Here is a 21,747-nt window from a genome sequence, read left to right as displayed (position 1 = left end):
ACCCCCTGTTGGAATGTACCTAGCCTGTACCTGAAGCATCTCCTTAAAGACCACCCATTGTTTTGTTACAGTGCTTGTTTAAAACTTGTTACATCTCTAACTTTCCCAGGTTGTAACAAGAGATCATTGACCTGAAACATTAACTCTGTTTCTCTCTCCACAGATGCTGCCAGACCTGCCGAGTCTTACCAGCATTTCCTGCTTTGTATGAAAAATTTAATAATCAAGCCTACAGGTTGCACATTCGATTTTTTAGTGAGTTTTTATGCATTTTTAAAAAAAAATGTCAGATTTCCCACTGTAATTTGCTTTTGTGGCAGGAGGGCTGGGTGGGATGACAGTCATCAGCCTAGAGCTGTCAGAATGCTAATTTTCTGAGCTTTTTGCTGTAGGTTGCTCTCTTGGCATAGATACTTGAAAGCAGCTTCTGGAAGATTCCAGTGGCCAGCTCGAGTGCAGCCTTTTGGTGCTTTGCTGATTGTGGCTTTATTTCATTGTCTGCACCCTTGAGCAGTTTAGGGTAGTGTTCTCTTTTTAAGGTCAACTTGATGCTCACAGTGCGAGATATCAGTCCCTGGGAAATGAACCATCTTACGCTCAATACCAATATCAAAGAAAGAACATGTACTTACAGGATGCTGCTATGTGTCTATGTCTCACAGCTGTTTGTTAGACTTCGTAGTATTGCACGGTACTTTACAGTTCTGAAACAGGCCATTTGGCCCAACTAGTCCATTCTGGTGTTTATGCTGCACATGAGCCTCCTCCCACTCTGATCTAACTATCAGCATCTCCTTCTATTTCTTTCTCCCTCATACGTTTATCTAGCTTCCGCTTAAATGTATCCACACTATTCACCTCAGCCACTCCCGATGGTAATGAGTTCCACATTCTCACCCCTCTGTGGGTGAAGGAGTTTCTCCTGAATTCCTGATTGGATTAATTAGTGACTATCGTATATTGATGGCCTGTGGTTCTGGACTTCCCCACAAGTAAAAGCATATTTTCTGCAGCTACCCGAATCAAAGCCTTACGTAATTTAAAGACCTCTATTAGGTCACCCCTTATCCTTCTCTCTTCTAGAGAAAAAAGCCCCAGCCTGTTTGATCTCTCCTTCCCTTCCATTTCTGGTATCATCCTTGTAAATCATTACTGGACCTTTGCCAGTGCCTCTATATCCCCTTTGCAATTCGGAAACCAAAATGGTGAACTCTTAGGTATCAACAAGTTTAACGTAACTTTCCTGCTTTTTAAGTCCACCCATTTAAAAATGTACTCCTGTGTTTGAATTGTTTTTATTTAATGGTCTTAGTAACCTGTATCACTACTTTTAGTGATTTGTCTATCTGCGTCCTTGTATTTGGTCACTTATTTGTTTAGTAATGTGAATATATTGACAATATATTGTTTATTTCACAGGAAGACAGATAGGGTCGTTAAAGATGTCTTATACTCCGATGCTTGATGACGATTATTTAGCTCTGTTTGCCTTCACATCATACTTTCCCGCTATACTAGATGATGAGGAGGTGTTACTTGCCCCTCTGCTGATTTTCTGTGTCATCTGTCTGCTGGGAATTTCAGGAAACATGCTGGTCATGTGGATCGCAGGAAGAGCAGTGAGGAAGTCAGTCAGCATGATATGGCTTATGCATTTATCAACAGCAGACTTAATCTTCACGGCCATGTTACCCTTTTCCATCGCTCACTTGGCCCTGAAGACTCATTGGCCATTTGGAAGCTTCATGTGCAAATTGCTCGGCTTCGTCAACCACCTAAACATGTTTGTTAGTGTCTTCACACTGGCTGTGATCAGCCTCGATCGGTGTTTCTCAGTCATGTCGCCTGTTTGGCATCAAAACGAAAGAACGGTTAATTTTGCCAAAGTAGTTTCTCTGTTCATATGGCTATTGGCTGCGATCGCCAGCTATCCATATTTCCTGATCCGAGGGACTGAAGAAGACACACTCAGTGGGAAGACATACTGTTCCTACAGTGAGGGTGGAGACCTCCATGGCTTTATTGTGGTGAGATTTGTCCTGGCTTTCATTATCCCGTTTATTACCATTGCTGTCTGCTACAGCATCATCACGTTTAAGGTGAGACGTAGGTGGAAGAATGCCTCGGCCAAATCGTGCAAGATCACCAGCATGATTATCGTGGCGTTCTTCATTTGTTGGGTGCCCTTCCACGTGCTAAGCATTATACATGCCACAACTGATGAGGACTTTAGATTCTGGCTCCCCATAGTCACCAGCCTGGCCTACGCCAACAGCTGCATCAACCCCATCCTTTACGTATTCATTGGCCGTGGGTCTACCTTTCAGTTCAAGAAGAGGATCCAGATGGCACTGAGAGCCTTCCACGAGGAGATAAGTTACAGTGGATCTCGGTCTGAGAGTAGACCAAGCAGAGTCATGGCCTAAAGGAGACTTCAGTAAAGATGTTCGTCTTTAGGCCTGGTATGACGTGGCTGTGTCGTCCCTCTTTGATGTTCTGGTACATGTGTCAGGGTGTCCTGGAGGGAATTATCCCTACGGAATGCGGAGGGGGGGGGTGGTGGGGGTGAGGGGTAGATATGTTTGACGGTGGCATCATGCTGGAGTTGGCAGTTGTACTGGTGTTTATGCTTCAGATGAGCCTTCCCCCATCCTCTTCATCTCACCTTATCAGCATTCCTTATGATTCCTTTCTCCCTCGTGTGTTTACCCAGCTTCCCTTTAGATGTGTCTGCACTATTCACCTCATCCACCTCCTGTGGCAGTGAGTTCCACATCCTCACCACTCTCAGGGTGGAGAAGGTTCTCCTGAACTGCCAATTTGAGTTCTCGGTGACAATCTTATATTAATTACCTCTAAACTAAACTAAAATATTATTAATATTATTATTGAACTTAACAATCAAACCAGCCACATTGGTGAAGCTGCTACATTGAAAAGCTTCAGTTGTGAATTGAAATTACAAACTGACATGTACCAGATGGAGAATTAATAACCCAGTTATAAGTATGTACAGTGGTGTTTGGGATCATTCCAAGGACTATAGTGTTTTATACTGTCGCTTTGAGCATTTGGGAATCTGCATATATTAAAATTCTGTGTAGCTGTCTAGATATTCAAGACTGCTAGCTAGACAGTTATCATAATATGCAATTTGCTGAAAATGTACATTCAATGGTGATGGAATGATTTCATATTGTAACTTGACTTTTTGTGGGACATGGCAAAATGGATTTGAAATATCGGAACTTGTCGCACCTTAGGCACAGTGTCTCATGTAAACTTAGCAACCACCGGAGGTTATGACATGATGCTAGATTTTCGAGGTCCCTGCTCAGTGGTGGGGTGCTCACTCAGCGTGTGCCCACCTTGTGAAATCGAGCAGCATGCCCACCATTTCCCGACACCCGGTCACGGCATATTGCCAAATTCCAGGGTTTGACAAGTTGACCCTATGAAGTTTCCTGCTAATTTACTCTTTTAGGTATTGTTCAGCGATGGGAGAGGGGGATGGCCAGGTTGACAATCAGAGGGATATTTGCCTCATGCTGAGAAATGTAATCACACTGCAGCAAAACGCGACACTGCCTATGATTAGGAAGGGGAATTCTTCCCTCGGGGAAAGCAGAGGATTTTGGATCTGATTAGTGTTGTGAAACCATTACTGTTCCACCAATCCCATCACGATGTCTGTGTTTACAAACCAGGTGAAATGATTTGCAAGCCTCTTTAGTGAGATGGTGTATGCTAGTAAATGCTGTATTTACATAATCAGTCCTGTCCTTAATCTCATGTTGTGTAACCCTTAGGCTGCAGTCATGTCCTGAATAAGTAGTCATTGTATGTTTACATTGTAGGTGTCGGGATGTGCCTGTCAAATCATTTTTGCCGACTTAATAAACTCCTTCTTGCTGAATGTTGAGTGGTTGGTCTGTCATGTTCTCAACATGTTATTTCTTTGTAAAAGTTCAATAGTCTGATATGGTACATTGACACTGCAACACCTCACAACCCGGATGCTAGAGAACTTATATAAGTGGTGGAAAATGTCAGCATTAAACAGTGCAAAACACAATGCACAACTTTGTATACTGTTCAACCCATCCAAAATTCTGCTCCCTGTACCTAATTTGCAGCAATTTCCATTCACCCATTGCCCTCTTTGCTCGCTGACCTACACTGGCTCCTGGTCCTGGGGAGAATTTTAAAATTTTCATCCTTGCATTCACACCCCTTCATGGCCTTACCCCCTCCCCTTCTCTGTAACCTCCTCCAGCCAATTCTACAGCTCTCCCTACCTCTGTACCCTCCTCCAGCTCCTAAAACTTTCCAAGATCTTTGCACTCCGCTATTCCTGATTTCTTGCGCGTCCCAATTTCCATCACTTCACCAGAGTTTTCATCTGTGATTAAGTGTATTCCTGGAGGTTCCATCACATGACTTGCCCCCACGCTCCAGCCATTAGTCGGGCAACACGCCCATCCTTGTGACATACTGCTTTCCTACACCAACTGGAAAGCAAAAAGACTCATTACCCAGTTGGATGATGCTTGACTGTCAGCCAAACAGCCTTTTTTTTTCCCATTTTCAATATTTTTAAGTTTGGTAAAGAGAAATGTTTAAGGAGAATTTTTAAAAAAACTATCCTGTTTAGGATTTTTCTCCAGGGTTGCACACACCAGTGTCCTGGAGATTGATCTTCAATTCCTGGAGACTTCAGGCCAATCCTGGAAGGTTGGCAACCCCATACTTTTTAAACATTCATGGGATGTGGACGTCACTGGTTAGGCAAGTATTTATTAGCCATTGCTAATTGCCCTTGAGAAGGTGGTGGTGAGCTGCCTTCTTGAACCGCTGCAGTCCATGTGGTGTAGGTACACCCACAGTGCTGTTAGGGAGGGAGTTCCAGGATTTTGATCCAGTGACAGTGAAGGAATGGCGATATATTTCCAAGTCAGGATGGTGTGTGGCTTGGAGGGGAACTTGCAGGTGGTGGTGTTCCCATGTGTCTGCTGCACTTGTCCTTCTAGGTGGCAGAGGTCATGGATTTGAAAGGTGCTGTCTAAGGAGCCGTGGTGAGTATACATTTCACCATTGATTTGCTTTGGCCCTAAACTCTGGAATTCCCTCCATAAACTCTTTACCGCTCTCTCCTGCTTTAAAATATTCCTTCAAACCAAACTCTTTGACCTAATCACCTGCCCTAATGCCTTTCTTTGACTGGTCATCGCTTGTGTGAAGCATCTTACTGGGCATTTAACTACATTAAAGCTGCTATATAAATGCAAATTCTTGTTTTATTTTGCCAATCATTTTTATGTGATAATTTACCTGTGTTCCTGGAGTGGTGCTTTATCCTGGGGTACAGGCACCAGCTGTCTTCGAATATCCTTCCCAAATGACATAGCTGTAAGCTCCAATTGTTGATCAAGGCTATTAAATCCTGGGGCAGAATGCCATAGTTAACACAATGCACTTCAGGATATTCGAAGACAGCTGGTGCCTGTACCCCAGGACTCGATCACATAACTGAGGCTGGCGCTCCAATGTAATCCTAAAAAAGTGTTCTGTCATTGGCGGCACTCCCTTTTTGATGAGGTGTTGAGTGGAGGTCCTCATCTGCTTGCTCAATTGCAAGGGAGAGATTCCATTAGCACGGAGTTCTCTAAGTAAGGCTCATTGGGTGACACTCCTGCCAATAAGCTAGAAGGTGGGGGGTTCAAGTGCCACTTAAAAAACTTTGTGCTCCTAATCCAGGCTGACACTGCCAGTGCAGTACTGATGGAGTGCTACACTGTCAGATGTGCTGTCTTTTTGATGAGACTTTAAAGCTGAGGCCCTGTCTGCCCTCCTAGGTGGATCCCATGGCACTATTGTGAAGAACAGCCTGGGGGCTTCTCCTGCATCCTGGTCAGCATTCCCACCTTAACCAGCACCATCGAGTAACCTGATTAACTGGCCCTTCATTTCATTGTATTGCTGTGTGCAAATCGACAGCTGCATTTTCTACATTACAACAGTGACTACCCCACCACCCCACCCCACAAAGGTCTTTGTAAAGTGCTTTGAGACAGCTGGCAAGTCTTTTTTTTTTCATTTTGCCTATATAACAACAGAGATTAAACTCCAAAAGTTATTGACTGTACATGACACTCCGAGGTGACTCGAGGACATGAACAACCTAATAAAAGCACTTAACTCGCAGCTAGACTGGCTCAGGAGCAGGACCCTCCCTGACTGAGTCGGTGGGTATCTCAGCAATGTAGCACCTGCTCCAATTCATAGCAATGACACAGCAGATTTCTAATATTCATTATAACCCAGGAGAGAGGGTTCATGATGTTAAACTGTAATTTACATGGAGAGGCAAATGAAATGAGTTAGTGTCTATCTTATCTCTCACTGGACACTCATGAGAGCTTTCAAAAAGCTCAAAGAAGGAAACTGAGAAGTGTTCCTGATTACTTGGCTCTCAATCTAATGCTATTAAAGTTTAATGTGGCCCTGGTGCTGTCAGTCCACAGATCTGCTTGGAAGCCAGAAGCCAGCGGAAGAGGTGGATTGACAGCCCCACCGTGTGGTGCTGGGGAATGCTTCATGGAGATTTCTGTGTGAATCATATCCCGCAGATCTAAACAACCAACTGGGCATGTTTACAGATCTCCGCACAGTTTAAGTTTGACCTAATTTGCATCATTGGCATTGTGGACACAGCACTTGTGTCCCCGGGCCAATACTTGTCTGTTATCCAGCATTACTGGAACCATATTATCAGCTGGAGACCAGGTGATAATTTCAGGTACAAGACAAACCTGCCACTCTGGAGTCTTTACTGGATAAACAGACTAAAAGGGTTAAATTATGAGGACAAAACAAAAACAGAAACACCTGGAAAAACTCAGCAGGTCTGGCAGCATCGGCGGAGAGGAGTACAGTTGACGTTTCAAGTCCTCATGACCCTTCAACAAATTATGAGGACAGATTTGCATAGACTAGTCTTGCATTCCTCTAACAATAGAAGATTAAGAGATTATCTAATTGAGGTGTTTAAGGTGATTAAAGGATTTAATAGGGTAGATATTTGATAGGGTAGATAAAGAGAAACTACTCCCTCTGGTGGGGAAGGGGAGCCCAGAATGAAGGGGTGGAAACTTAAAATTCGAACCAGGCCGTTCAGGGGTGATGTCAGGAAGCACTTCTTCACACAAAGGGGAGTGGGAATCTGGAACTGTCTCCCTCAAAACGCTTCTGAGGCTGGGAGTCAATTGAACATTTCAAAAACGAGATTGGTAGACTTTTGTTGGGTAAGGTGATTAGGGCTATGGAACAAATGAGGGTAGATGGAGTTGAGGTAGAGATTTGCCATATTTGAATTGAATGGCGGAATGGGCTCGAGGGGCTGAATGGCCTCTTCCTGTTCCTAGATTTCATCTTGAAAAACAAAATGCCATCTTCTTCTCTCTAATCTTGAAATCCTGTGTGCTTTATTTAGAACTGAGACTTAACTGCCAAATAGTTATCACTTGTGGTCTGCTCTCTCACCACACGAGTGTGCTGTGAATCTGCAATTGGCTCACTGCCTTGTGCTACTCTAACATTCCTGACAACAAAGGATGAATTTTACACTTCAGTGCCCTCAGTAGAGAGCAATGCACAGCAGCAACATCCATCAGGAATTGGTACCTGTCGATCAGCCTATCTGATTCATGGTCCATGCAAATAAACACAAAGCTAGCTAATTGGTAGTTGTGGCTCAGTGTGCAGCACCCTTAGCTCTGAGTCACTAGGTCAGGTCTCGCTCCAGGGACTTGAATATCTAGGCTGACACTTGCAGTGCAATGTTGAGAGTAATTCGTAGTTGGAGATGCTGCCCCTTATGCAAGATGTCAAACCAAAGCCCTGTCTATAAGAAGATGAGAGGAAGATAAGGAGCAGGGGAAGACCATTTGGCAAATTGAGCCTGCTTCACCATTCAATACAACCATGGCTAATCCGCCTCAACTCAACTTTCCTGCCTGCTCCCCATCTCACTTGATTCCCTGAGAAAACCAACAATCTATCAATCTCAGTCTTGAATATACTCAGGTGAATGTAGAAAATCCTGCAACATTAATTTGAAGAAGAGTTCTGCAGTTTCCTGGCCAATATCGATCCCTCGACCAGCACTGGAAACGGGTTATCTTGGTCATTATCTCAGTGTCGTTTGTGGGAGCTTGCTATGCACAAATTGGCTGCAGCATTTCCCTCCTTTACAACAGTGACTACGTTGCAAAAGGTTTATTGCCTGTAAAACATCTCGGGATGTTGTAAAGTTGTGAAAGGCGCTATAGAAATGCAATTCTTTCTTTATTTTATCCTTCCAGTCCCACTTCCACCTTTCTCTGTGAACTGACATGAATCCCTCATGTATTGACCTGGGGGATGTTGAGAGTCCCTCATTGCTATAACTGTTAGTGCTGTGTACCTCTCGTAAATTGTCTAGAAATTTCACCTCTGATTTCTTTCCCTATTCATGGGTCTATAATATCCTCCCTATAGGATAACAGATTCCTTCTTATTCCTAATTCTACCCGGACAGACTCTATCCGATCACGGTTGCACATTCTTTGATTTCCTTAGAGCCCAAAGCTCTATTGACCTTGGTCTTGCTTATATTCAGTGACCGAGCATCCAGAATCCCCTGGGGTAGAGAATTCCAAGGTTTCGCAACCCTATGAGTGAAGAAATTTCTCCTCATCTCAGTCCGAAATGGCCGATGCCTTATCCTGAGACTTTGATCCCATGTTCTAGACTCTCTCGCCATGAGAAATAGCGGCCCAGCATCTAATCTGTCATGCCCTTGAAGAGGTTTATGCATGTTGATGAGATCAGCCCTTATTCTTCTAAACTTCAGGGAATATAAGGCCAGGTCTTATTCAATCTCTCTTCAAAGGACAATCCCCTCATTCCAGGGATCAGTCTAGTGACCTTCGCTTCACTTCCTTCAAGGCAAGTATGCCCTTCCTTAGGTACGCAGACCAGAACTGTACACAGTACTCCAGGTGTGGTCTCATTGAGGCCCTGTATAATGGCAGGAATCCTTCCTTTCTCTTATACTCCAACACCCTTGCAATAAAGGCTGCGTTTATTATTTTTTTACCTTTGTATTTATCTACTTATTATTTGATTGAATGTCAGATCAGGCTTGAAGGGCTGAATGGCCTACTCCTGTTCCTTTAAGCCCCTTTTCACTGAGATCAGACCGGAGCTTTCCTTACTGCAGGCACAGAGGATGTTGTCAAACCCATGAGGCCCCTAGAGCTGCACCATTCTGTGGAGCTGCTCAAGATGGCCCTTCCCTGTCCCCTGAACCACCATCATCACCTGGGCCACAGGTAAAGAAAGGTTCTGCATTTATATAGCAACTTCAGGATGTCCCAAAGCACTATGCAGCCAATGACATACTCTTGAAGTGTCATAGAGGTCTACAGCACAGAAAAAGGCCCTTCGGCCCATTGAGTCTGCACTGGTCAAACAAGTACTTAACTATTCTAATCCCATTTTCCAGCACTAGGCCCATAGCCTTGTATGCCATGGCATCGCAAGTGCACATCCAAATACTTCTTAAGTATTAAGTGTAGCGACTGTTGTGATGTAGAAATTGTAGCTTAGGGTTACCGACTGTGATTGGATGGAACTTTCAATCACATGACTTCCTGTGTCCAACTGTCCCACCCCCTCAGTCCTACCATTGGTCAGCTGATACGTCCATCCACATAAGTCTCCACCTTGCCCTGCCAATTGGAAACAGAGTAGATGCATCGTTAAGCCGATTGGATGATTCTTGGCTGTCGGTCAGCCTTTTTTATACATTTATCTGCAATAATTTTATGACTAATTAAAATACAGCATTCGAAGAACATGAAATAAAACACAATTCTTCTCGGGCTTCTGCCCTCAGCAGTGTCCTGGAAATTAATGTTCAATTCCTGGGGACTCCAGGACGACCCTGGAGGGTTGGTAACCCTGGTCCAGCCAATCAGACAACCTCAAACTCTCATCTTGGGATTCAGCTAATGTTGACGTGCAGTTAGGTTGCCAACCCTTCAGGATTGGCCTGAAGTCTCCAGGAATTAAAAATTAACCTCCAGATGGCATTGCAGCAAAAAGCTAAGTGCAAAATCATAAGGGCATTAAAATTGTGTATTAGAAATTTTTTTTGGACAAATTTCGTTTGTTATGTGTGAAAATAGGGTGGGGGGTGGGGGGAACTGTTTGACTGACAGTCAAGAATCATCCAATCATAATGAAGAGTTTAATTGGCTGGGAAGACAGGGCCTGGTGAAGATGGACATGTTAGACAACCTATGGCAGGAGGGATTGGAGATCATGTGATTGAAATCTCCCAGATTATGTCCAACAAGAGTTGGCAACTCTAACACGTGATGGTGCCCAGTTCCTATTTCATACGGGGCTAGTGCAGGAAGATGAAGATGAAGTTGAATTGGAAGATCAGACATGATTGTATTGAATTGGTGGAACAGGCTCAAGGGGCCGAATAGCCTAATCCTGCTCCTATCTCTTACGTTCTGAATGAGTATGTGGCATAAAGCAACCTCTGACATCTTGCCCTGTAAGCAATTGATAGCCTTTTATTAAGTCACTGGGGCGAAAAGAATTCTAGCCATTTGTTAATGCGAAAGGGAATTGAAGTGATGATGCTATTTGCATTTCAAATAGAATGGAATGCAATTTGTCCCCATCAGTATATGATTTATTTTTCAATAAATACTCTGTTTATCATATATTAGCTGGCTGGAAATATTCATGTACAGTGATTCACTTGGCAAAGATTAACACTGCATTAGTTTTGATGCTAATGGGAATTCAAGATTGTCGAGTTGTTGTTAATATTTATGCGGCATTTTATTGCAAAGTTAAAAGAATTTATCATGGAAAATTTAAGACAGTGAAAATCGTTATTGGAATAAACACGGCAAAATGTGTTGCTGTGGCAATAACAGCCCCCTATTACAGAAATTTATAGATACCTGCCAGCAATGATGGCTCTGGGACTTGCGGAAATGGCTTTGCTATTTTATTTTTCAAGTCACTGAACATGAAAAATTTACACATAAGGTACGTTGTTTGCTGAACATCATCAGGAGGGACATGTTAAGCATGGAAGCCTGTCTGTACGTTTAGATAGAGAGCTCCCGGCAGTGACAGATGCCAAATGCAGAAAGGAGTTTGAAGTGGGGGGGGAAGGCATCGGAATTCAGAGTGAGTGTCAGTGAGGGAGGCGTAACATGTCTCAAAAAAATGGTGGGGGGGAGACACTCTCCCTCCTCCTCCCCCTTCTGCAATGGCTGCCAGTTGCCTCGTGCTGTGACGTCAGTGGGTTCCGATTACAAGTAACAACAATAGCTTGCGTTTGGGACATGGGCCAAATGGCCTCCTTCTGTTTCACAAACTTTTCTGCGTTTCTATACAGTGCTTTTGATATAGTAAAGTGTCTCAAGATGTTTCACGAGTGATTGTCAAACAAACATTTGACACTGAGCCACATAAGGAGATATTAGAGTTGTTCTTTATTCGTTCACGGGATGTGGGCGTCGCTGGCTGGGCCAGCATTTATTGCCCATCCCTAATTGCCCTTGAGAAGGTGGTGGTGAGCTGCCTTCTTGAACCGCTGCAGTCCATGTGGTGTAGGTACACCCACAGTGCTGTTAGGAAGGGAGTTCCAGGATTTTGACCCAGAGACAGTGAAGGAACGGCGATATATTTCCAACTCAGGTTGGTGAGTGGCTTGGAGGGGAACTTGCAGGTGATGGTGTTCCCATCTATCTGCTGCCCTTGTCCTTCTAGATGGTAGTGGTCATGGGTTTGGGAGTTGCTGTCAAGGGAGCCTTGGTGAATTCCTGCAGTGCATCTTGTAGATGGTACACACTGCTGCCACTGTGTGTTGGTGGTGGAGGGAGTGAATGTTTGGTCAAAGAGGTAGGCTTTAAGCAGTATCTTAAAAATGGAAAGAAAGGTAAAGAGTTGGAGTGGTTTAGGGAAGAGATTCCAGAGCCCAGGGTCCAGGCAACTGAAGGAAATGGCTGAACAATTAAAATTGCAAACGTGCAAGATGCCAGAATGAGAGGAGTGCAGATATCTCAGAGGGGGTGGGACTGGAGGAGGTTACAGAGATAGGGGGGTGAGGGGCCATGGCGGGATTTGAAAACAAAGATGAACATTTTAAAATCAAAATTTTAAGAGCGCACAACAGTGATTGAGGGTCAGTAAAATATTTCTTCATCGGAGACAATAACTGAATTCACCCCTTTAGCTCCTGATCAGATCTCCCTCCACGAATGCTCATTCTAGCTCCAAAAAGTCACCTGTTTCCATCTCTACCTCTTCCAACCAGTTGGTGAAACCCTCATCAGCAACGTTGACATCTCCAGAATGCAGCGTCCCATTGCCTCTGATGTTCTACCTGTGCCTTTTCAGGGCAAATGGGGACGGGCAATAAATGTCGGCCTTGCCATCATCACTCCCACCTCTGAGAATGAATGAAGGGAGTGTGCTAGAGTGGGAATTACACTCTTCCCACCACCTCCTCTCCTGCAACCTCGAGGCATCTTAAAACATTAGAAATGGGTCACGTTTTGATCATTTAATCATAATATCTGGCTGAGACATTGGGGTTGCTAGTGAAAGGCTTGATGTAAAATGTAGACAGTGTTGATGGTTAAAGGTTTGGGAATATCTGTCTTAATGTGTTTATTTCCCCAGGAATTGTCTTAAAGGCCATGGAATTTACACTGAGTGAACCTCGTAAAGTACACAGTCTCACTTGGTTTGTCTGTGTGTGTATGTGTGACATGAATCATATAATTCAGCAAGCTAGACGTCATAACTCATTTGTCAGCCGTTAATATAATGTCATAATAATTATAGATGTTTCAGTCTAATCAGATGTCCACTGAATTATTTAGTTGCCTATGATATTTATATATATTTTATATATTTTTACGTATTTTATAATGAACAAATTTCCATTTATCATATCCCTGGACGTTCCAAAGTGTTTCACAGCCAGCTCATTACTTACAAGTGCAGTCATTTTGGTTTTTCTGCAGGCAAATATAGTAGCCACTTTGTGCACAGCAAGAGCCCACAAGCAGCACACGAGCAACAACAGCAACTTGCACTTATATCCAACTTTTAGCATGGTAAAATGTCCCAACACACGTCACAGGCTTGTTATCGGATAATCACTTGACACGGAGTCACATAAGGAGAGATTAATATGGGCCCATGAAAGCTTGGTCAAAGCGGTTTTGAGGAGTGTCTTAAAGGAGGACGCAGAGAGGTAGAGAGATGGAGAGGAGGAGGATAGGTACAGGGAGGGAATTCTGGAGCTTAGGACCCAGGCAGCTGAAGACAGGTCTGCCAGTAGTGGGGGGTGGTTAAAATTGGGAATGTGCACGAGGCCAGAATATGAAATGCAGAGATCTCAGAGAGTTGTAGGACTTGAGGAGAGAGAGAGAGAGAGAGGGATGAGACCATAGAGAGATTTGAATACAAAGGTGAGAAATTTTAATTCGAGATGTTATTGAATCGGGAGCTGATGTAGGCCAGTGAGCACGAGGGGGTGATGGGTGAATGCGGCTTAATATTGGCCAAAACGCCAGGATAATTCCCTGCTCCTCTATAGTGCTATTGAACCTATTATTTACCTAAGGAAACAGATAGAGCCTGTCACCCAAAAACAGTGGCTCCAACTAGGGCCAGGGAGAGAAATCATGGGCCTTGGTGCTTTTCCTGTTTCCTGCTTCTTATTCCCACCCCCCGCCTACTGCCTTTAAACACCACCCCCACCCCCACTCCCACATGCTCTAGGTGCCCAGAATTGGGAACCATACTCACAGTGCGGTCAAACTGTTTTATCCAGGTTTAGCAAAACTTCTTGGCTTTGTATCTATGGCTGGGATTTTCCCTGCCCACCGGCGTTGGCCATGTTCGGTAGCGTGAGCAGACTCTATGGCGCGATCGGTTTCACGAAGGCGTGAAACCAGTTTGCGATCGTCCGCTCGGCCCGCTGATGGTGGGCTGCGTTTCCCGCCATCGGATGTTGGGAGCCTCATTGTAATGTATCTGTATATCGTTATTGGGCCATCCTACTTGAATCGTTCCCCCCCCCACCCCCTGCCAAGGTGTTTCACAATTGCATATGAAAGTCCTGCACTTGGCGGGCTGCATTTCGAGGGGAACTCGGAGGTGAGTGCACAGTAATATTGTGGGGCACTCGGCCAGTGTTGGACTTCAAGCTTCAGGTACATTGGGAGGAGGAGGGGCAATGGCTGCCTTGTGGTTGAGGTGACTTGGGCGGGGGGCGGGGACAAGGGCAGCCCTGCCATTGAAGCGACTTGTGGGTGGGGTGGGAGGGCCCAAGTGCTGCCTTGCGGTTGACTGTAGCGCACAGGCATTCAGGGTGGGGGGTAGGGTGGGCGAGGGAAGCGGCCACACATTAGGGAAACCCTGTATAAAGTGACCATTCCTCTGCAGCTGAGACAGTTCAGGCGCAGCCACATCGATATGACTGGAGTCGGGCCTCCAGCTTCTCTGCCCACTCAAGCAACACAGGGGCATCAAAGTGCCAAGTGCTCTGGAGGTGTTCACAGCCCCTTGCAATGTCATCACCCCGGTTTGGACCAGTCTCCCCCATGGTTCAAGCTAACAGTGCAGCCTTGCAGTGTGGGTTAGGAGAATGTCTGTCCCTGAGCTGAGAGCACAGGGTGCAGTCCAATGGGCAAAGCTGCTGCCAGTCGGTCGGGTGGAGTGGGACGGAGGTGGGTGGGGTTTCGGGCAGCCATGCAGCACACTAAACTCTGGCCATCCCAGTGGTGGTCAGCACTCTCCGGGAAGCATTAAGGGGCCTTCAAGCTTAACCTGGACAGGTTCCTAGTAAATCCATGCTAACCACATGTCTCTCTTTTTCATCCTGCAGGAGGAGTACATCAGGAGCATGTGGCTTGGTGACCTAGCTGTATGCCTGTTGGCCTACAGAGAGTGAAGATGATGGAGGAGAGAGTTACTGAGGCTCCTGGCTGTGCAGAGGCAGGAGCAGCATCGTCAGGAAGAAGGGGCGGCCGGGGTTCCTGCACAGGCCGCTGAAGAGCCACAGTGAGCTGTCGCTGGTCAGCGCCGAGCTAGACCCAGGGTCTATAGACACCGTCTTTCATTGCTGCAGATGACCGAGAACCAGTGTTGCTGAAGACTGCGCATGTCTAGGGAACTGGTCACCCACATCTGCCACCTGCTGCAGGACTTGGCGCCACAGGGACATGGAGGGTATCCACTGCCAGTGGCTGTGAAAGTGACCACAGTGCTCAATTTCTACACCAGTGGCTCCTTTCAGGCTCCACAGGTGATCTCTGTGGGATATCACAAGCCTCCATTCACAAATGCACCCGTGAGGTCACAGGTGCCATCTTCGGGAGGGCACACAACTTTGTGCATTTCATCTGGGACCAGGACATCCAGGATACAAGAGCGATTGGATTCGCCCAGATCTCGGGTTTCCCACAGGTGCAGGGTGCCATCGACTGCACTCACATGGCGCTCAGATCTCCATTGCTACATACGGTCAACCATGTCCACCGCAAGGGCTTCCACTCACTGAACCTGCAGCTGGTGTGTGACCACCACAAACACATCCTGCAGGTCTGTGCACGGTTTCCAGGGAGTGTCCATGACTCCTATGTTCTCAGTCACTCGCAGAAGCTGCAGGGTTGGCTCCTCGGGGGCAGAGGATGTGGCTGATGAGACCCGTGCGGCAGCCTCAGACTGCAGCAGAGCGACGCTATAATGAGGCTCATGTTGCAACTCACAACTTGGTGGAGCAGACCATCAGGATGCTGAAGATGAGGTTCCGGTGCCTGGACCGGTCTGGTGGAGCCCTGCAATACAGTCCGCAGAGGGTGTCACACATCATCGTCGTCTGCTGCGCCCTTTACAACCTGGCGCTGCAACGGGGAGAGGAGCTGGCTGAGGGGGAGATGGAGGAGCTGGAGGTCTCCTCCGATGAGGAGGATGCCGACGAGGGTGAGGATGAGGAGGTCCTTGAAGGCGACGATGATGAGTTGAGTCCCTCGCACTGGCCAGATGAGGCAGACATGCTTGGGAGGCCCTCATAGCTGCCAGATTTGTGGAAGGTAATGATGACATGCAGTGAGGTGACCCCATAGATCCTCACATCGCATCTGTGAACATTTGACTCCAGTCTGGCTTATGGCAGCGCGAATACCCTCTGTGAGAATGCTCCTGTCATGGAGACGCAGTGGAGGCCCTAATAGTTACTCGCTTGCAGACTCCTGTCTAGCCGAGGGCAGCTCACTTGTGCTCTGTGATCAGGGTCTTACCATAGAGACGCAGCCATGAAACATTAGAAGCATCTGATCCTTTGTCCGTCTTCAGCACCTGACGCCTTCAGGAGCACAGTCACTGGTCACAGATGCTGAAGAGATGGAGGCCAGCCCCATCTCAAAGGTGCTGAGAGCACAGAGAGAGAATGACGGAACTCTGGCACCTGTCCATGACATTCTGGCAGCAATGACCAGCACCATCGAGGTGCAGGCATCAGTAATGTGTCCAGTGAGTGTGAGGCCGGACCATCACTTTGGTCTGAAGGTTACACACTACACAGGGAAGAGAGTCTGGACTGAGACACCTGCCTTTATCTTGTGCAGGAAGGTTTCACATCTGAGTGACACAAACACTGCTCATCAGAACAAGAAGCCATAGGCAGGGAGACATTATTGGGAGTTTATTTACAATAGTAAACATTGCGTACAAGTGATTAACACCCGTGCCCCGGCTGTGCAACTACATCATCTTAACCTTCCTAACTCTGCTGCTACATCTTAGTTCTCCCCTGGCATCCACAGAGGAGGTGAAGGCAGCCTGCTGACTGCGACACCCTGTCTGTGATGACCTTGGTGGGCGTCCTGTGGAGGGCCGAGACCTGGAGGGCCCCGGCCTGCTTTCGGGGTCCTGCTGTGTGGCAGTGATACTCTCCTCGGCCTGTGGAGCTGGAGCTGCTGAGGTCACAGGAAGAGGGGACTCGGATGGTCCAGACATTCCCAGAGTCACCCGCATGGATGGCCCCGGGGTGTGTACTTCTGACCCTCCTCCCTATGGATGCCCGAGGGCCCAAGCTGACTCCTTGAGGAGAAGGGGTATCTGGACTGAGATCGAGCTGCCCAACACCCCCCCATGTCGTCCACCATCCTACCAGTGTTGACTTCAGTGCTTTGGCAATGCCGGCGCTATCACCTCAGTCTGAAGACAGATGGACTCCTCCATCGTGCCTTGCAATCTGAGGAGTGCAGCGGACATCCCTTCCTGATGTTCCCGAGCTTGCCTTTACAGCTCCAGCAACTGTGACATGACCAAGTCCAGAGGCTCCTCATCTGACTCGGACTCAGCAACATTCTGGCCTCCAGCAGCCCTCCGAGTGCCGGGGACCTGGGAAGTCCCTGCCCCCACCTGCTGTAGACCAGACAGTCCGATGTGCTCACCAGATTGTGATCCCGAGGCTATTCTAAAGCTGGGTCCCACCGAGGTGTGTGTCTCTGCGCTGGTGGAGGGTGTGGGTGAGCGCTGTGATGGAAACTCAGGGAGGGTGCCTCCAGATTCCTCTTCAGAGGTTTCTTCAGGGCTTGATTGGAGGCCCTGGGTCATGGACTCTGTCGGCTGTTTGGCAGATGTGCCTGAGAAAGCAAGGAGAGATAGTTAGTGCCTGGCAGTGGCCTGTAAAACAGGACACATCACTCCCAGTCTGGTTGTCTGATGGATGTTGCGCTGCTGGATCCTCACTTGGTAGAGCAGCACCGACCTCACCGTCAGCACAGGACCGGTCCCGGTCATCGCCGGCCAGCTGGATGACTCTATTTTCAAAGTCTGTGAGGACCCTGATTTCAGGCATTTCTCCACCAGTCTGCGACCTCTCCCTGTTGTTGTGTGCCAGCTTGTCCTGCATGAATAGAGATGGAGGGAGTGTAAGCAGGATGCCTGTCAGGCCAGATGATAAGTATGTCTGGCCTGTGTGGGTGGTGAGTAGTCCCATGGACAGGATGAGGACAATGACGATGTGTGTGAGAGAGTGAATGGTGATGTTCCTTGAACTGGCAGTGAGTGAGGGCCTTGTGGGTGTGTGATGGGTTTGTGAGTGTGTGAGTTAAGAGTGATGAGAAGAGTGACTTACCCTGGCGGAACAGAGGAGATCATTCATCCTCTTTGGCACTGGGTGGTTGTCCTCTTTTGCAGGGTGTTGGCGCTGGCCACCGCTGCCACCCCTTCCAAACCTGGTTGGTCACGTTGCTGCCTACCTTGTGGGCATAGAGGGCATCCTGGCAGAACTCCACGGCGTCTCAAAGGAATTCCAGTGACACGTCGCTAAACCTGAGGGCTGCAGTCTTTTTGCCTTTCACGGACACCTCCCCAGAGCAGAGAGTGGCATTGTGGCATTGTCACTGGACTAGTAATCCAGAGTCCCAGTGTAATGCCTTCAAAGTCGTGGCAGATGGTGGAATTGGAATTCAGTAAAAAAAAATCTGAAATTAAAAGTCTAATGATGACCATGAGACCATTTTTCACTAATGTCCTTTAGGGGAGGAAATCTGCTGTCCTTACCCTGGTCTGGTCTACATGTGACTCCAGACTCACAACAATGTGGTTGACTCTTAAATGCCCCTCTGAACAAGGGCAATTGGGGATGGGTAATAAATGCTGGCCTGGCCAGCAACAAATTAAAAAAAAGTCCTGGTGTGTGTGGCTGGACTTTAAATATGGTGCCTGGTGTGATGGAGCGGTGAGGCGATGGCAGACAGGTGAGTGAGAGCCCTCTCTCGAAACAGCATGTTCCCCAGGATATGCACAAATAACGTGGCAGGTTTGAGACGCTATGGTGTGAAAACCTGCCATCGTGTCTGGCGGGTAAAATGTCATTTTACCCACCCGCTACTGCACTTAGTGCAAATCTGGGACGACTCTTCCCAATGCCTCTATTTATTAAGCTCATCGAGAGCGCAGGTCTCAATATGGTACGCTTTACAACCAGAGCTTTGTCATACAGCATGGTCGTTCATATTATGCAACCAGCTCCATTTCTTTGAAACTGACCCTGTGCAGTGTCTGGACAGGAACATCCAAAAGGCTGGGGAGAAAGCGAGAGAGAGAGAGAGAGAGAGAAAAACAGAGTCCATGATCTGCACTAGTTCTGAGGATGGGTCACTGACCTCTGTTTCTCTCTGCACAGATGCCGCCAAAGGTGCTAAGCATTTTCAACGCTCCTGTTTCTATTGGAGCAAAAATAACCCCTTTTCCAGCTCTCCAAAAAGCAATCAGACTCCTGTGAGCCTCTCATTCCCCTTCAGCAAGAAACCCAGCAGCGACTGCCTGAGATCTGGTCTGGCACAACATTAAACATGAATTCCAAAAATACAGGTATGAAGAAAACATAAGCATCTTGCTGAGCACAAAAATCAATACATTGATAAGTTACGAAAATGAGTAAACAACCATTAAAATATGCCAAGCAGCAGAGCGAACTTTTAAAACCTTTTTTGCCTCTTCACTTAAGAAGCAGAGCTACAGAGAAAGAGGCTAGGCCCCAAGTCCTGGTCACCAGGGAAGGGTGAGGGGATTGGGACCGAGCTAAGAAGCTGGGTTTAATTTACACTGACCTTGCGTTTACCTCTGGCGGCACACATTCCGAGCTGGTCTCAGCCGAATTCGTATGAAAGTGGGGGTCGGAAGCAGGTTGCCTTTCAGCCTGGGTTTTCCTCCTCTCCTGGAGGAAGAGTGGACAGGTTGTGTGGATGAGTTTTTGGGAGGGAGGAGGGGAAGGATGTGTGCCCCCACACCAAGAAGCCTCTGTCTGTGTGTGTTTGTCTGGTTTACCCCAGTCTTAGGATTCACACTCCCACTCCCACACCCTCACCCCAACCCCAACCCTCCTCCTCACACATACTCACTCTCACTTACACAGTCACATGTTTTGGATGGTCCCTCTCGTCTGTAGACTCTTGGCGTGGTTCTTGGTTACAGATACGTGTGACGTATCTTCCCTTACACAGACTATAGTCATACTCTGGTATCTGTATAACACTTGTTTATTAGTATTACATCTAAACAGGTTACAGAGTAAGCATGTAGCTCCTGAGCATGGTGTTCCAACCTCTCTCTCTCGAGTTTAACACATGACTGACTGATGTCAGCGATACATCATCATCTGCGTCATACATTAGCATAGCCATTCTGTTAACCCTTACACTACCACACACACACACACTCACTCACTCACACTCGCTCAACTCACTCTGACACTGTCACACACACCTACTCACAAGGAAAGGCCAGGGCAACAGACACCATTGACTGAGAGAAGAGGCGGAGGAGAGATTGGGAAGCCAAGGACCTTTGGGGGGTAAACTAAATATAGAGGCACAAGGCGCTTTATCTGACCTTGCGGTCCAGCAGCCTTGAGCCAGGCCTGAAGAAGCGTGAAGAAAGCAACAGCCGACAACACTCACACAGAACAGTCATGAGGTAAACAGGAAAGGAGGGACCGAGGAATCTGGAACATCCTACATGGCCAATGGTTGCTGTTGGCCAGAACAAGAGCAATCATTGGGAGAGTAGCCTGTCAGTTTGGATGGTCTATGTGCCAGATTGGCTACTTTGGACACTGACCACCCTGGTTGACAGGTATTATGTTCTACCTTGGGGTCACTTTGCTTGCAAACCGGTTGCACACTTATCTATCGATGGGTGGGTTGACAGCGATATACTGCAGACCCAGAGACCAATCTGAGGTGAAGCACATGCTTTTTATTTACACAGACAACAGAGCACTAACATGATGTGTGCTTGTCCAACCAGACCCTACTCTGGACTATAACATGGTGGCCCAAGCTACACAGCTATTGGTCCCTACAGCCATGTGGTCAATCTGCTCACATTCTCTTAAAGGTGTATTATACCACAACAGGCTACTCAGCCGATGAGCCTGCAACCCTCCCCCCTCCCCCACAGAAGCACAGGTCCTGGTGATTGACATCCCTGTGTACCCCCCTCTTCCGGGCCCTGCCTCCAACAGTGTAGTTCTCCCTCAGTACTGCAATGGCAGTGTCAGTCTGCATTATGAGCTCAAGTCTCTATAGTGGGGCTTAAACCCACAATCTTTTGACCCAGGGGCAAGAGTGCTACCCACTGAGCCATGCCTGGCATGTACATTGAGATAAAGACTGTGTCAACACAATGTTTGTTTCCTTGCAAGTTATTTGGAAAAGCAAAGTTTGTGATTAAACTCACAAGGGTTTTCAGATCTTTGATCATGAAAAATACATTCATGACTTTTGAAACTTTCACCTGATGATTGATCCCAATCATTCCCCCCTTTACATTTCACTGCACCATTCTCATATAAACAATCCCTGACTAGAGGGTAAGCCAGTGACTCACTCTCATACCTCACCATCACTCATCACGAGAGGATACATCTGGGCGGCTATGATCCTCTTCTTCCTGCACCCTGTGCAGAATGGTCATTTCCCACCACGACTCTGTCCTTTCGCATCATCTTCACTCTGACCAGGGCAATCACAGGCACTGAGGCACCAGGACAAAACTATCGACAAGAACGAGAAGTGCTGGTTATTTTTAACCGGTATGATAGGATTGCTTGTCTGTAAAATTAGCCTTTTTTAAAAA

At 46.9% G+C, this 21,747-nt stretch overlaps 1 protein-coding gene across 1 annotated transcript; it reads left to right on the top strand.

Annotated features, from left to right (window-relative positions):
* Positions 1–1,438: 1,438 nt before the first annotated feature.
* LOC144688017 (C3a anaphylatoxin chemotactic receptor-like) lies at positions 1,439–2,426 on the top strand. The gene has a single exon (XM_078554669.1). It carries the CDS (start codon positions 1,443–1,445, stop codon positions 2,424–2,426), a length of 984 nt encoding a protein of 327 aa, XP_078410795.1. The 5' UTR covers positions 1,439–1,442.
* Positions 2,427–21,747: the final 19,321 nt, after the last annotated feature.

The sequence above is a fragment of the Cetorhinus maximus genome, chromosome 12 (genome assembly GCF_964194155.1).
Source record: "Cetorhinus maximus chromosome 12, sCetMax3.hap1.1, whole genome shotgun sequence".
Lineage (NCBI taxonomy): Eukaryota > Metazoa > Chordata > Chondrichthyes > Lamniformes > Cetorhinidae > Cetorhinus > Cetorhinus maximus.
This window is presented reverse-complemented; position numbering and strand designations above follow the sequence as displayed.